General features: G+C 39.3%; 1 protein-coding gene across 1 annotated transcript; it reads right to left on the bottom strand.

Moving 5' to 3' along the window:
• Positions 1-2370: 2370 nt before the first annotated feature.
• On the bottom strand, positions 2371-3132 carry BHLHA9 (basic helix-loop-helix family member a9; the record flags this gene model as incomplete). The annotated part of the gene is made up of 1 exon (XM_082246933.1): positions 2371-3132. One exon carries the CDS (start codon positions 3130-3132, stop codon positions 2371-2373), a length of 762 nt encoding a protein of 253 aa, XP_082103059.1.
• Positions 3133-15511: the final 12379 nt, after the last annotated feature.

Below are 15511 nucleotides of genomic sequence, written 5' to 3'. Positions count from 1 at the left end.
GCAAGCACACAGGTATGACATATGCATACTTACAGTGATCCAAGCTATGTAAAAATTGCCATATCTGGAATTCATCTTTAAAACTGTAAATGTTGCTGTTGGTTAAAAAAGAAAAAACAACCAAGTATAAAGAATATAAAATCTTTATTTTCAAATAACAAAATAATTTGTCTTTGTTTCATTTTGCTTAATTTGTACATGGTATATCAATGTCTGAAAAAAATTAACCTGTTGAGGACCCCTAAAATGCATTATGAGAGAATGTAAACTGTTTGGTAGTGACATCACATATGAGAATAAATACATTAATGAAGCCCCTATTACAAGGACATTTTAAAGGAGCTCATCAAAACAAATTGAAGGTTTTGCCAACAGAAACCATCTTATAGCTGACATTTTTCTACTACAACCATGAAAATGGATTGAATGGGAATATTGCCATGGGTCACACACTTATCCTGTCTGTGATAGATAGCATTGAACTACAACCTCGAACATGCTGTGCTCATGAATACTAGAGGAATACAATAGTAGCCCCAGGCTGATAATCCTGACATAATGGCTCACTTTCTCTTGTTGTCAAAAAAGAGAGACCTGTAGATTTAATACTGATAATATATGGAACAGGGAGCAGCTCCAAAAACAAATTTAAATACAGCATGAAGAGTAATGGGAAATTACAACGGCCTCACAATTTAATTATACCCATAACATTCACAAGTATTGAAGGTACTGTACTGATGTACTCTGTACAGACATAAAGAACTTCACATTCCACTACAGGACTGGAAATATTACACACAGTCTGACCCTCCAAAATACAAACTTTATATTTAGGCTGTAAAATAATGACATTAATAATCAGCAGAAATAAACTGTCTCATCTTAAATATACTACACTGATATTTGTGCTGAGAATAATCATTAAAAGAAAAACTTTACCAGAAATATGGAGACAGCCATTGATGACCTTCTTCTAGCAATTCTAGTTGGCTGGTTGTCATGATAGCTTTATGTCTTACATATTTTCATCCATTTTAAATGCATCCATCTATATTATATGTAAATATATGTTCCATATTTTCTGAGCAATTGACCTGGAATAAGTATACAGCCAGTGAAGTCAGAACTAAAGATCTGCATACTTTTTGCTGGTCAGAGTACTAAAGAAATTAGATCAACAGAAGAGCCATGTAAATAGTATTTTCAAAGGTTAAAAAAAGCAAACTCAACATGGCTTCCAGAACAGGTTTTCTTTTTGAAACAGTGAAATCATAATCACACAGCATTACCATCATGTTACTTTTTAAAACTAGGGAAGTGGAAAGTGGTGGTGATGCCCATAGCAGCCAGAGAAAGCAAATGTTAGTTTTTGTGCGTACAGGTTACAAAATTAAGCAATGATTTAGTTTGTAGCTGTAGGCAACACCCCCATTTTACACGTATAGGAAATTACAAATGCAGTTTTAGTATACTATAGCTAAAAAGCAAAAACCCTTGGCAACCGTCCAGCAGTTTTTCACCAATGTGACTATATGTTCCATTGCTATAGGTTACTTTGGGTTAGTGCACATAATCATTCTTTTGAATAAACCTTGTGATATTTCTGTCTATTGTGGCACAGCTCAGGCAATGTAATAGTTTACCTGGTAAAACGTCACTTAAAAAAAAAAAATTCTTATTAAGCCAGTTGAGAAAAGCTGTTCAGTCATACAAACATCATTAAATATTTGAATTACCAAATGGCAATCCATTTTGTGCTTAGAATGAAAGTGAATTTACGTCCTTGATAAATCTATAAGAAAAATAAGAGTACATTGGGGTTTATTTACTAAAGGCAAATCCACTGGGCACTACAAGTGCACTGCAAGCGCACTTGGAAGTGCAGTCTCTGTAGATCTAAGGGGGAGATCTGAAATGAGGGGTAGCTCTGCTAATTGCTATCATGCAATTATGTGCATGCAAAAATGCTGTTTTTATTTTCCTTGCATGTCCCCCTCGGATCTACAGTGACTGCACTTCCAAGTGCACTGCAATGCATGTCCCCCTCGGATCTACAGTGGCTGCACTTCCAGTGCACTTGTAGTGCACAATGGATTTGCCTTTAGTAAATAAACCCCATTGTCTTCAGATTTAAATATTACTACAACATATTCACAGTCTGCAAATGTCTTACCCCTGAGTTAAAGCAGTTCACAGAATTTTTTGCCTACAGTATTTACACTTGCAGGTCTGATACAAGCTAATTAGTCCAGAACTTTATCTTGCATTGGCAAATTGTTCTTTAGATCAAGCCTTGTCTTTGCATTTGTGCGTCTGCGAAGGTGTCCGAATGAACACAGAAAGTTTTATAAATTTACCAGTATTTTGTCAGTGCATGGAGAGAGAATGTTGGTATGTTGATCCTTGAAAGCATCCAAGCTGCCAAGTAAATGGTCCAGGAGTTGGTTCTGTGAAACTGTCCATGTGGTTTTGATAGTAGCTGCCCCTAACACCAATACTGTAGCTCCCATGTGCGTAGTATGGGAAGCCTGGCATGGAACTGTCCTCTGTTGGGCTTCCATAGGAGCTCTGCACGTATGGGGCCTCAGGTGATAGTCTGGTGTAGTAAGGAGAGGGACATTGTTGAGGTTGTGTGGCCTCCTCATAACTTGGATTTGCAGAGACAGCGTGATGTGTCTGTGGTGGCACCAAGTAGGCCTGTGGGCTGCTGTCTTTGACTTCTGGCTGTCTGTGCCCACAATATTGAAGGTGGCAATCAGTGTGGCTACAGCTCCACTTCTGTGGAGGGCTGGAGTGCAAGAACATGGACAGTGTAGATATCCTGTTAATGGCTCTCTTCAGGGTTGCTATTTTGGACAACCTCTTGCCACTCAGGTCATGTTTGAGAACCAGACGCAAAGCATTAAATGCCTGGTTGTAGTCCAGGATCCTTTTTCGTTCCCTGACATTGGCCGCTACTCGCCTGGCCTTTGACCTCACTGGCCTTGTCCTTTTCTTAGGTTTGGCTTCTTCTACTTCACTCTCAGTGGTTGTCCCCTGGAATTTCCCAACAGACTGGTCAGATGTCTCATCTGCTCCATCTTCCACATCTTGCTCATACTCAGAGTAGTCTGATTCAATAAGACTCATTGCAGCTGCAGTCACTCTTCAGCCACAGCTTAGTAAATGGTTTGAGTTGAATGTCTCTTACGGCTTGGCTTTTAAAGATTTAAATTTATGTCCACACTGTCTACTCCCTCTCCAAGCCACTCCCTGAAAGGGCAGCCTACTTCTTAAGTACTGCTTGCCCTCATTTTTTATGACACCTCATAAGTACTCTTACAAGCACCTTGGGTCTTCTTTTTATGACCTGCCTGCAGGTAGACGGGCCTTAGTTTGATAGCTTTGTCAAGAAAGATCATAGAAAACATGCAAATGCCTGTTGTATGTACTGTGACATACTGATCTGCCAAATTACACAGCAGCACACGTATTTTCTCCTCTTACAACAAATTACAGGTCTTCCTGTTTAATCTATCCTGGCTGATCACCTTCATACTTGTACTGCCAGAGGGAGCAACAACACAGCATACTAGGTAATGCAGTTCACACCTCAGTTATAGGCTCGAAAGAGCAAAACAAATTCCTAAATTCAAAACTCTCAAGCATTTTATCTGGATGAAGAACATCATAGATCACTATGTAGTATATTAAAAAAATAATACTTATAAAATATCCTAAAAACACATATTCACATATTTTGATGGCAAAGGTGTTTTCTATGGCTGGACAGTACTGTATGTCACACCTGCAAATTAACATATATTTATACAGTAGTGATTTAATTGATCAAACAGGCATTCTTAAAGGAGATGTACAGCCAAAGCTTGTTCAGCTGTACATCTCCTATGGATCACATGAGCGCAGTTCATTCTGCACTACTGTGACCCGTTTTCAGCAGAGAGCGGGCTGAAGTCCGCTCTCTGCTGACGTCCCGAATGTCAGTACAAGCACCGCGTCATCATGACCACGGAGTTGGGATCCGCCAGGTGCCTGGACCGATACCCGGCTCAGCCTATCAGCAAGTTGCTGAGAGCCTGAGCTGGTCGCTCCCCACCCCTTCACAGCCCAGCGTTCCAATGAGCGAGGAGGAGGCAGAGCGGAGAGCTGCTGACTGTCATAACTGAGTGATCGAACACCGCTCGGTTGCTCGGTTCTCAGTGCAGAGGTGCCAGGGGACAGATGCAGCATAGGATCGATGCTGCATCTACCTAGGTAGGTATAAATGGGGAAAAAAGGAAACCCCATACTTCTCTTTTAACTTTTTATGATCAAAACTCCCCTAATGGATTGACCAATTTGTACCCATTACCCCTTTTGCCTGACTGCAGAACTATTCCCTTTATCTGTGCTATTAGCTTTCAGAATACACTGCAAATACACGTGGCCTAACTCTATGGGACTGTGGGTAAAATGCACTAAAACTGTGGACACACCGGCACTGCAGCCAAACCACAGCGCACCAGTGTGAACCTGGCCCTAAGTAGCAAATAACAAATACACAAGCCAGATAAAATTACTGACATATTTGAAGACATGGCAAATAAAGATAGGTGCACGTAGGGCTGCACAGAGGGTGCGCGCAACCTAACTTTGACCGTGCCAATATACCAAGCTATAATACCAGAAAGTATAAAGACACTGGATCTGATCGCTGATTGGTTAGTGGACCCAATGCTTTTTCATAATGGTGATAGTTTATAACCTATTGATTACATTAGTGACATTTTAACAACTATTTTTTTTACATTATTCAGAGATCCAGACCTGTACCCCCATCATATGCTTCTCATAACCCCATATTTAAAATATTCCTCTTTTAAAGTGTAACTAAATGCAAAACTTTATTTTAGTTTTGCATAAAGTATAGAGGGACTAGAACACCTGTCAGTTTTACTGCTTTCTGTGCCCTCATTAGGTAGTTTCACCCTTGTCCTGTCATGTTTACCGTTATTGCAAGTGAAAGTAAAAGAAAATCACAAATTTTGAGGTGACACCAGAACAATCATAGTGGGGAAATCTTCCAATGGAGAGACTAGTTCTGGTGACCCCGATGACACCCTTTGGAGGGATTTACTCTCACTTCTTGTTTTAGCTATGGGACAGGAAGTGAAGGGAAATCTCCCCCATGGGACACAGATGGTAAAAAAGTGAGAGTTATAACCTCCCCTTACTTAAAAAAAAAAAAAATGACCTTTAGTTACACTTCATTTGTTCCAAAGACGGTTATCAGAGGTGAGATTTCGCATTACGTTGGAGAGATTTCCACTTACTTCCAGTTGTGTCTGTGTGACAGGAGGTGAGGAAAAACATTCCAAACAGGGAACAGCAAAAAAAAAAAACAGATAAAGGTTCTACCAAACCAAAATTCAACATTACACCTATATTTACAGTAAACATAATAGAAAAAATAGAGAAAAAAAAATAACAAAAAGAGAAAATATTCTTTCAGGCATATGAGATATAATTCTATGCAAATTTGTACATTTTAAAAACTTTTTTGTTTTTATTAAACTCCATTCCTTTGTCAGTCTACTGTGTTGACATTCTGAATCTGGGCATATATGATGTAATTTTAAAGATGACTCCACAACCAGGGTGAAATACACTGGGGCCAAAAGCCAACTTAAAAAGTTGCAGCTTTATTAAACGTTGATAACAATATAATGAATACTATTTGTTTGATGTAGAAAACGTATCTAACATAATTGGCAGTATACCCTACAGGTCAAATGTATACTATTTTCTCTATATACACCTGAACTTGGCAGTTTAAAGCTGGCTATACACCAGTAGAATTTCATTTGGATATTCGTACAGAATTTCAGAACAATTGTTCATCAGAACATTTGATCTTGCCATCATTGAGTCAACTAGCTTTGTTCAATAGCTGGGGCGTGAACAAGATGGCAACTGAGCCGGATGCCTAGTTGAAGAGCTCTGCAGCCATGGAGGGGGGAATCCTCTTGCTTTATTGTTCTGTTTGCACCCTGCTCTAACTGAACAGGGAAACTCATACTAGCTCCCAAGCGCCCATGTGGCAGAGACAGCCAATATGGCAATGGAAACAGAGGACCCGGAGCCGGCTCCCAACTTTTCAACCCTAATGCAAGCTATAACGGGCTTTTAAAAAAATTTTGTTCGAAAGCTCCTAAAAATTTCGTCCAGACTTGCCACTTTAATGGAATTTCAGACATATTAAACGGGTTTCTTTTGTGCCTAGAAGGTGTGCATCACAGTATGTATGATTTCCCCTAACAAAAAATTGTAACATAATTACTGTTTGAATTTTATTCATTGGAGAAAAATTTCCATTTGTGGTCCTTTTACTTTTCTTTACGATCTTATCATTAAAAATTATCATCAATTTGACCCCACTAACCTTTGGAAAAATAGAATTAATATTTGGAAAAATAAAATTTTGTAATTAAATTCTACGACTATATGGCCAGTTTGAAGTTGACCATACACTGTTAATTTTTTCATCTTTCAGCCCTGTCATATTCCTTCATTCACACTGACAAGGTGAATGAAAAAATACCCCCCCCCCCCCTCCTCCCCTCAGGACATTGTATTTTGATAGCAGCACCCATTGCTGTCAGAATATACTGAACGGTCGCTGTGACTGATTGGCTGCAGCCGCTAATTGATGGAAAATTTTTCAACATGTTCCTTTGACAGAAGTCAAGAAGGATAGCCCACACACTAATAAAATTACGGTCCCTGGTGGACTCGTTGAATTTCAATCACTGTATGGCCAGCTTAAATGTTTACTCCACTTTCATTGGAAAAAAAAGCAAATAAAAAAAAATATATATATAGCGTATACAATTGTGCCACAAGTCATAATGTAGTTAAATGTTATTAAAAATTACCTTTCTTTTTCAATCTGCAGCGCTGTCATTTTCTGTAAAATGCAATAAGGCAACCTGGAGGTGTCCTGTACACTGTTGGTGTAGGGACATCACCCAGAGATGTAATACCCTGCTTGTGTGATAGCTTTGATGATTTGGTGAGATACACCAAAAAGGAAATCATGTCTATAGGAATCCAGTCCCTGCCACTTTACTCATTAGATCCCTGAAAGTTCCTCAGCTGATTGATTATTATAGGATCACTCTCACACAGATTCACTCTCCACATGGACATAGAACAGGGGTCTCCAAACTGCAGCCGTGGGCCAGATGTGGCCCTTTGCTTGCCTTTAGCCGGCCCTTTAACCGGCACTATTCATTCCAGTGATACAAGGACTATTCCTCCCACTGACACCAATAATGAGGTACTATTCCTGACAACGACAACAGAGATGGGTAACTAATTCCCCCACTGACACCAATGAAGGGGTGCTATTCCTCACACTGACACCAATGATGTAATTTTTTTACTACCACTAACCACCAAGCTTATGGCATTGTTTACTCCCACCAATGCCAGGGCATTTTCTACTCCCATTAGCCACAGTCTGGCCCTCCTAAAGGAAAGGAAGTAAACTGGCCCTTTGTTTTGAAAAATTCAAAGACCCCTCACATAGATAAAAAACACCTATTTGTTCAGAATAACAGTATATAGTGTTTTGCAGCAAAGTTTGTTAAAATCCCTGCAATGTACATTAATCACCCAGAGGGGAATTTATCTTTCTCAACAAAAGTGGAGTTACTCTTTAGGTCCTGAAGGCTGAATGAGTCTTTTAGGATCTGATTGCAAGATCACTCAGCTCAGGAGTAGTAGTGATGACGTGTACACAAAATTCCTTTTAAAACTGCTTATGTTAATTTTTTTTTTTTTTTTTTTTTTTTAAATAGCTGTATTACATATGTAGGACTATATTCAAGGGCTCACACAAAACACATCATTTTCAAATAATTGCATTTCCTTACAAATTGTGTTTCTTTCAAGGCACATCCAAATTCGAAGGTACTAATCCCAATCACAATCTAAATTTCATTTATAAACACACTCCAATTATCTAGAATGCAGTTTTATGAACAGGTACAGTTAGTGCTCCTACAATTGTCTATTATAGTGTTTTTTCCCAACTCTTTGAAGAGAAGGATAATTTCAGTGTCTGACTTGTAACAGCTCAATAAATCAGAATAGAAGAGCCCGAGGGAGGCAAAAAGGCTAAACTTCACATCAAAGGCGGCAACCCATCTAGGAAAGGGAAAAACGTGCATTTAAAAAAAATATCTCACCATAATCACCTGCAATTGTTTCTGTTGTAGACCATTAGGTGCTGCTCACTTCTCTTTCTTGCTCTGTATAGAAGGCTGCGTGCCTTAGGGGAGCAGTTTATCTTATGCCCCATACACACCTGCAGATTATCTGCAGACTTTTGTCTGCAGACTTACCAAAACCATGTAATATGAGGTCAAACCTAAACATTTTCAATTTGTATGCAATCCGGCAGGCCCTTGCACTACATAGAAAAGGTAAGTCTGCAGACAAAAGTCTGCAGATAATCTGCACGTGTGTATGGGGCATTAGCTAACATAGAGTCCATTACTACTTTAATGAGCCAGCATTGTTGCCATATGGCATCTCTGCAGAAAGCAGCAGGCATCAACCAATTCACAATCAGCTATACAAAGTTAAATGCATGGTCAGCATTCAATGATTAGTTTCAGGGACAAAAAATGTAAATGATAAAGTCCCATACCAAAATTATTAGAGTGCACTCTGGATCATAGACCTCCATATTAAAGACAATTCCTCAGCTAAGTACAATGCTATCCTAACACAATAGCAGCATAACCTAGTACCATGTTTCAACTCAATTGGGGGTGCTGATTTAATAAATCATAAACAGATTTTATTTATTACTTCAACACACTGCTCTTGGTGGCAAGTTAAAGGAGAAAGAGAGTATATTTTCTGCAGAAAATAAAGTATAACTAAAGGCAAATTGTTTTCTTTAGTTTCAAATAGAATTGAGAGAGATTTGAACACTGATCAGGTTTTTATTACTGCCTGTGCCCTCATTAGGGAGATCAATCCTCTCTATATACATGTTTATCATTATCACTGAAAGTGAAAGCATGGGAAAATCCCAAATTTTGGGATGTTCATAGAACAGTAATAGTGGGGAAATCGTCCAATGGGGACTCTAGTTCTAGTGATCCTGGTGACAACCAGAGATTGCATCACTTTGAATTTCCTTTCACTTCCTGTTTTAGCTACAGGTTGCAAAGAAAACCTGAGAGGGGTCCTAACCCCCTCTTACTCTATCCAAAATGTATAAAATAAAAGTATGGCCTATAGTTCTACATTAATATGAAAGTAGCTTAATATGAGTTTCATATTTGGGCATGCTTCCTTTTCCATGTTTGTTATTATAGTAAATAGCAAATGTACACCAATTCATGAATGGAATATAATTGAGAGAGGGGGCATTTTCTGATGGGTGTATTTAATTATTTATTACAGTTACTTATATAGTGCCATCAATGTATACAGCGCTTTACATATATTGTACATTCACATCAGTCCTGGTCTTTAAAGAGTTTATAGTCTAAAGTCCCCTACTCCATTCATACGTACACATATTAGACAGGAGCCAATTAACCTACCAGCATGTCTTTCGAGTGTGGGAGGAAACCGGAGTACCCGAAGCAAACCCATCCAGACACAGGGAGAACATGCAAACTCCAGGCAGGTAGTGCTGTGGTTGGGGTTGGAACCGATGACCCTAGTGCTGCTAGGTTAAGTGCTGTTAGGCTAAGTGTGTAGTTATTTTGTTACTGTGGAAGTAGTTGTGTAAGAAATACATTTATTTTGTCTACTTCTTTGTTTTTTAATTGATCTATCCAGGATGGAAGAAGAATTATCACAGACCAAAGGAGAATGAATGGAGGTAATTATAGAATAGTGGCCAGTCATGGTCATAAATGGCAGTGCAGGAACACTGTCAGCGCTCAGAAGGAAGGTAAGCAAGTATGAAAACAGAGTATATTGACCACGGGGGGTAAAAAGAGTGGGCAAGGATGGAGGAGAGTGATCACGGAGGAGAGTGGAAACAGAGGAAGCAGAGCATGCATGGATGGAAGTAAAGTAAATGATTGCAGAGAGAAGAGTAATGAGTATGGATAGAAGAAGAAGATAAGTACCACTGAGGACTGTGGGTTTGAATGAAATAAGTGAAGAATGATTTTAGAGGAAAGGAAAGTGGGTATGGATGGAGCAGGAGGAGAATAATCCTAGAGAGAAGCAAAGCATGCATGTACTGTATGGATGCAAAGGATGGATGGAGAGAAGAATGTAGCTGTGCTACTTATTCATCTTCTCCTCTCTGTACTCAATGTATTCTTCTTTCCATCCATATCATCTTCACTCCACTCTGTTATCGTTCCCCTGTACTCTTCTTTTCTTTGTGATAGCTCCCCTTCTCGTAAACCCATGCCATCTACAGTACCCTCTGCTATCTCTTTCTCTGACTCTGCTTCTCTCTTTGACCACTGTTCTCCTATTCTATCCATGCCATCTACCCTGTCCTTGGTTCTCCTCTAGTCTTCTGTCTGTAATAATTCCCCCCACTTTCATCCATGCCAACTTGTTGATCATTCTCCCCCTGTACCATCAATGCCCCATTACATTGCTTTATTTATTGGTTTAAACATATTAATATAAAATATCATTAAACAACACCATTAAAAAAATCCCAATAGAATTCATCAAAAAATTTTACTCAAAGCATGAATACAAATATTGAAATAAACAAGTTGTATTAAACCAGCCATAACAGTAATAATAACTTGTCCCCATTTTACATAGAAAATGTGACCCAACCACATAAATAGGCCATGACAATACAGGGAGGGAGGGAGGGAGGGAGGAGAGCTATCTGCCGTAAAAGCACTGCAGGAGTAGCTTGTGATTAACCCTGACTCTGGCATCTGTGGTTGCTTAGGGAACAGGCTTCTTTTCATTGCCTCTACCTGGTTCTGACCCCGCCTCTTCTGGGCCACGCCTTTGGTTACGTTGCTCCCTGTCTGCCACGCCTCCAGGGGAGGCCGGCCTCCCAGATGCTCCTTTTTGTCCAACCGCTGGGGGACTGTACAGCCACTGGGACTTTCCCCTTCTCTTCACCCACCTTCCAATGTCACCAGCTCCTCCCGCTGCCTCTTGACCTCGCCGACATGGAACTGGAAGAAAGCTGTCTTCATCTGGAGAGATGCCTTCTGCGCCGGCCTCCTCTTCAAGTCCGCTGCCTCTTCTCGATCTGCCGAGCCTCCAGCCTGTTTGGTAAGGGGAGGCACTTTCGGATTCAGGCGTCTCCTCATTCTGCCTCCGCTCATTCCAACAGCTGCCGGAATAGAGTCTTCATGTCGCCTCAGGAGTTAGCGGCAGAAAAGCCAGTATCATAGCTCTTCTGCAGAACTCTGCCTCAGAAGACTTCCTGAGGCGACTGGCAGTTAAGCCCTGTCAGCACCTCTCTTTTATAGGGCTCCCCCAAGCCTTCTAGAATTTTCCAGCCCATGTGCCTATGGGTTTCAAAACTCCCCCACACAGCAGTCACAAGGTACCCCATCACCTCTGTGTGACCTTATTCTTAGGAGAGCCTTGAAACCCCTTAGCTGCTGTAGTCCCATAAAAAAAGGGGCCGGGGGACTTCAAACCCCCTATTCCTTTTCTTTTACATTCCTGCTCAGGATTTTTTTTAACGTGATTCATGTGCGTTTCTGTGTGTTACACATAGAGCAGCCCATTCACTTGAATAGGCTGCCCTATATGCATGTGGTACAGCAGAGAAGCTCAAGGACCAAATTTTGGCCCTGAGCCAGGACTATTTTTTCATGAGCATTTTGTGCTAGTTTTGTTGCGTGACAATCAGGGCACAATCGCACCATGTTTGGGGTGCCATTAACAATGAATGGCACCCAAATGTGTGCCATGTATTTTGCCATGATTCTAGTGGGAATTGGAAATGCAGGCAAAATCTTTCCAGTTATGTCCGAGATTTCAAGTTGATAGATGTGAACAGGGCCTAACAATTAGCAAAGTTTATGTGTGTTTCAACATGAAGGTCAAAATCATGTGCCATTTGCCCAATGTTTGCAATTTTAACAACCCACCATGCAGTAAATGGGACACAAATATCTACAGAGAAGCTCACCAGTGCTCTATTAGACATCAGGAAATGCCAGTGCAAAGATTAGTTCTTACTAAGCTGTATGTTCTGGTGATACTAATTGTTACTATGCTGTTTACTAAATTGATGATATTGTGACTCCTAGCTTTGTTGTGTGTATCACTGTACAGAAAATGTAACCAAATGGTTAACTTTCAAGTAAAAAAACATTAGATCAAGGGTCCCCAAACTTTTTGAACAAAGGGCCAGTACAGTGTCATTCATACTGTTTGGGGGCCAGATTGTGGCCAGCAGGAGTAAAAAAGGTCCCTGTGTCTGTGGAGCATTGGTAGGAGTAAAATATTCCCCTGTATTTGTGGGAATATTAATAGATCATCCCTTGCCCCCTGGACATTGGTGTCAATAAAAAAAGACCATTCCCCCTTGTAATGCCCCATTTATGGTGTTAGCGAAAAGAATAGTACCCCATCATTAGTATTTTCTTAACATGGTACACTAAGATTGTTTTTTATATATATATATATATATATTATACTGTATATTTAAGCCTTTATGACTGCTTTAACACAAAAATTTGCCTGATTGGATCTAAACTGAATGACATGTTTAGTTATGTTAGTTATGTACCTTCATTGGAGAATTTTGATAAATCTTAAAGAGACTGTAAAAAAGATTGTACAAGCATACTGATACATGAATGGTCAGCGTTATGTGTTCAAGGGACAGACTTCTGGAGGGGAAGATAGGATAAGCCAGTCAAAGACTTATTCATTTCATTCAGCCAGCATCTGCGTATTACTGTCATATTTGGGTGGAATAACTAAGCTATGATAGCTCTTTTAGTATTTCTATATCCCCTGGTATTTTTTGTCCTTTCCCAGTCCTGAGAGTGAGGAATGATAGCATCTATGAAAAGAAAGAAGTGATGTTAATCAGCTTCTGCATGCAGAGAAATGGTCTATTATGGATACATTTGAAAAGGTGGCCATTTAGGAAATCTATCTTATTGAAGCACTAATCACATTCCTTTTGTCTGGTAATGTAAAAGCGAGTGTTCCAGATTACACGCCAATAGCTGTGTGTTGTGGTGAATTTTATGAGGCCAGGGCAATGTCCCTCAGGCTTACACAAGGATTCCTCCTCTAAATCAGTACGTCTACAGCAATACACTCTGATTTTTCTTTACTGGACTCTGTAATTGAGTGCTGACTGACAGGTTGTAATTAAGACCATTTCAGCCATAAAAAGGAAGGCTATAACTTTAAATTGCAGAATACAAGATTAGAATTCAGAGCAGAGTCCAGCATGAGATGCATGAGATGCTATAAGTGTTGTTTTATGGGACAGTGTGCTTTGCAAATAAATTGGATTTTCTAGTGGAAGAAATAGTTGAATTATTGGCACACATAATGATGATATTAATAAGGTAATATACTGTATAAGGCATTACTCTGGAATGGCAAAAATTTTAATTTTGCACTGTTCTATTTCTTCATATGGAAAACCCATGGTTATCTTTCAACATTATCATATGCAGAGTTGAGTTGAGAAACTTGATAAGAGCAGCCCAATCCTTATAATGAAGAAAATATATACCGTATCTATATAAATAAATCTAAACTAAAACTATAATATATATATCACAAATCAGGTGCATGAAAACAGATACACAGAGCCAATTTTTTTTAACAAAGCAGGTATAGAATTGCAACAACTTGTATTAAGAAGGAAAAAACGTAAAATGTCCTTACTGGAAAAAAGGATTGAGGAGCTAAAACTCATCCTGGAACCAGATAAGGAAGTACCACAGGTCACTAAATTTAATTCTGATATCAAAAAGAAATTGGAAAAAATTGATAAGGAAACACACAAGAAAAAAATCAAAAAATTTAGAAGAGATATACAGGATTTTAAAGGTGGACAGATTTATGCATGGCAAAACCCTGGAGTGCAGGTAAACAATGGGATAGTTCCAACCAGTGTTCCGAGCACCCCAGTTCCTTCTACGTCGACAGGCATTGTAAGGACACAAAATCTTAATCCATCTCAGACTGTGAGTAGACCCACTAATAAGAAAAAACAAAAAACTCAAAATAATGCCAATCAAGGTCAATGGCAGCAAATCCCATATATACCAAATTCAGGATATGGAGCCCCTTATAGGGAATATGGAGTTAATTCTCCTATGGTCCCTTTACACAATAGATATGAGCAATTAGAAAACTACTGTGGTCCTGCCACTCCGCCTCCACCGTCCCGCCCTTTTTTATGGAGGGGAAGACGCGGCAGGGGAGGGCGGAGGGGTGGCAGGCCTTGGAGGGGGAAACCGACAGGTTGGGGCCCTCCACGTCCAAACCAGTCAGAATATCTGATTCCTCAGAGGGATGCAGTACTTACACAGCATGTCCCCAAGGTAAACCTCGGACACGAGGATGCCGAGCAGGGAGGAAACTCCAACAACAAAAAGAGAAGACTAGTGGATTAGGAGGAATATATAATTTAGCGGGTATTACTTTAACACAAAAAGAAACGAACATCTTAAATGCGGGCCTTAAATGCGCGAAGCACAAACCGCTGAATAAATTCAATGTATATATAGATGTACATAAGTATATCCGCAAAATTTATTTAAAACGCTACTTCCTGAATCCAAATAGGACCACTAATAGGAATCGGAATAACAATATAGAGGTATCGATTGGAGTGGATAGTGGCCTCAAAAATAACTCCTTGTTCAACCCCCCACAGCCTTCCAACCATCACGTAGATGTGTTTAAAAATCTAGTCATCCAGGATGTGAAGACCTTGCAGCCTAAGAAAGCTGTAAGAAAAATAAGAACTTCCGCGCTATGGATTAAGTGGATAGATAAGTGAATAATTAAGTGAAAAAAATGTGTGTATAAATAAATAAATAAAAAATATGTAGTAAATGTATGAAATATAAAATATATATATATATATAGATATATCTAAAAATAGGCTGCAGCCTCCCTGGATGATAGTCCGGAGACTATGCACTGGATATAAAAGGAATAGGGGTGATGGCGCTGCCTATATAATTTAGATATAATAAAAAGCTGTGATGCAAAGTGCCTTAAACTAAAAGCAATAATGTGTAATATTCAAACAATAATATATTTCATAAAAACTTCAATTAAGTGCAAGTGCAAGGTATAAAAGTGCCTGCAGAAAGATTGGAAAGTGACTGGTGCAATGATGTATGAGCAATAAATAATAATTAGCATGCAATATTAATGTGCTAAAAAATATAATACTATATAAAGTGAGCTGTTCCACTCATACCACGTGTTGGTATGGGGAATAAAAAAGTGCCAACAGAGCAACAATAGAAAAAAGTTATTATTTTAAAAAATACAGCTTGCA

Source organism: Pelophylax lessonae (genome assembly GCF_965119305.1).
Source record: "Pelophylax lessonae genome assembly, chromosome: 2".
Classification (NCBI taxonomy): Eukaryota; Metazoa; Chordata; class Amphibia; order Anura; family Ranidae; genus Pelophylax; species Pelophylax lessonae.
The sequence above is the reverse complement of the archived record's forward strand: the minus strand, read 5'-3'. Positions and strand labels throughout refer to the sequence as shown.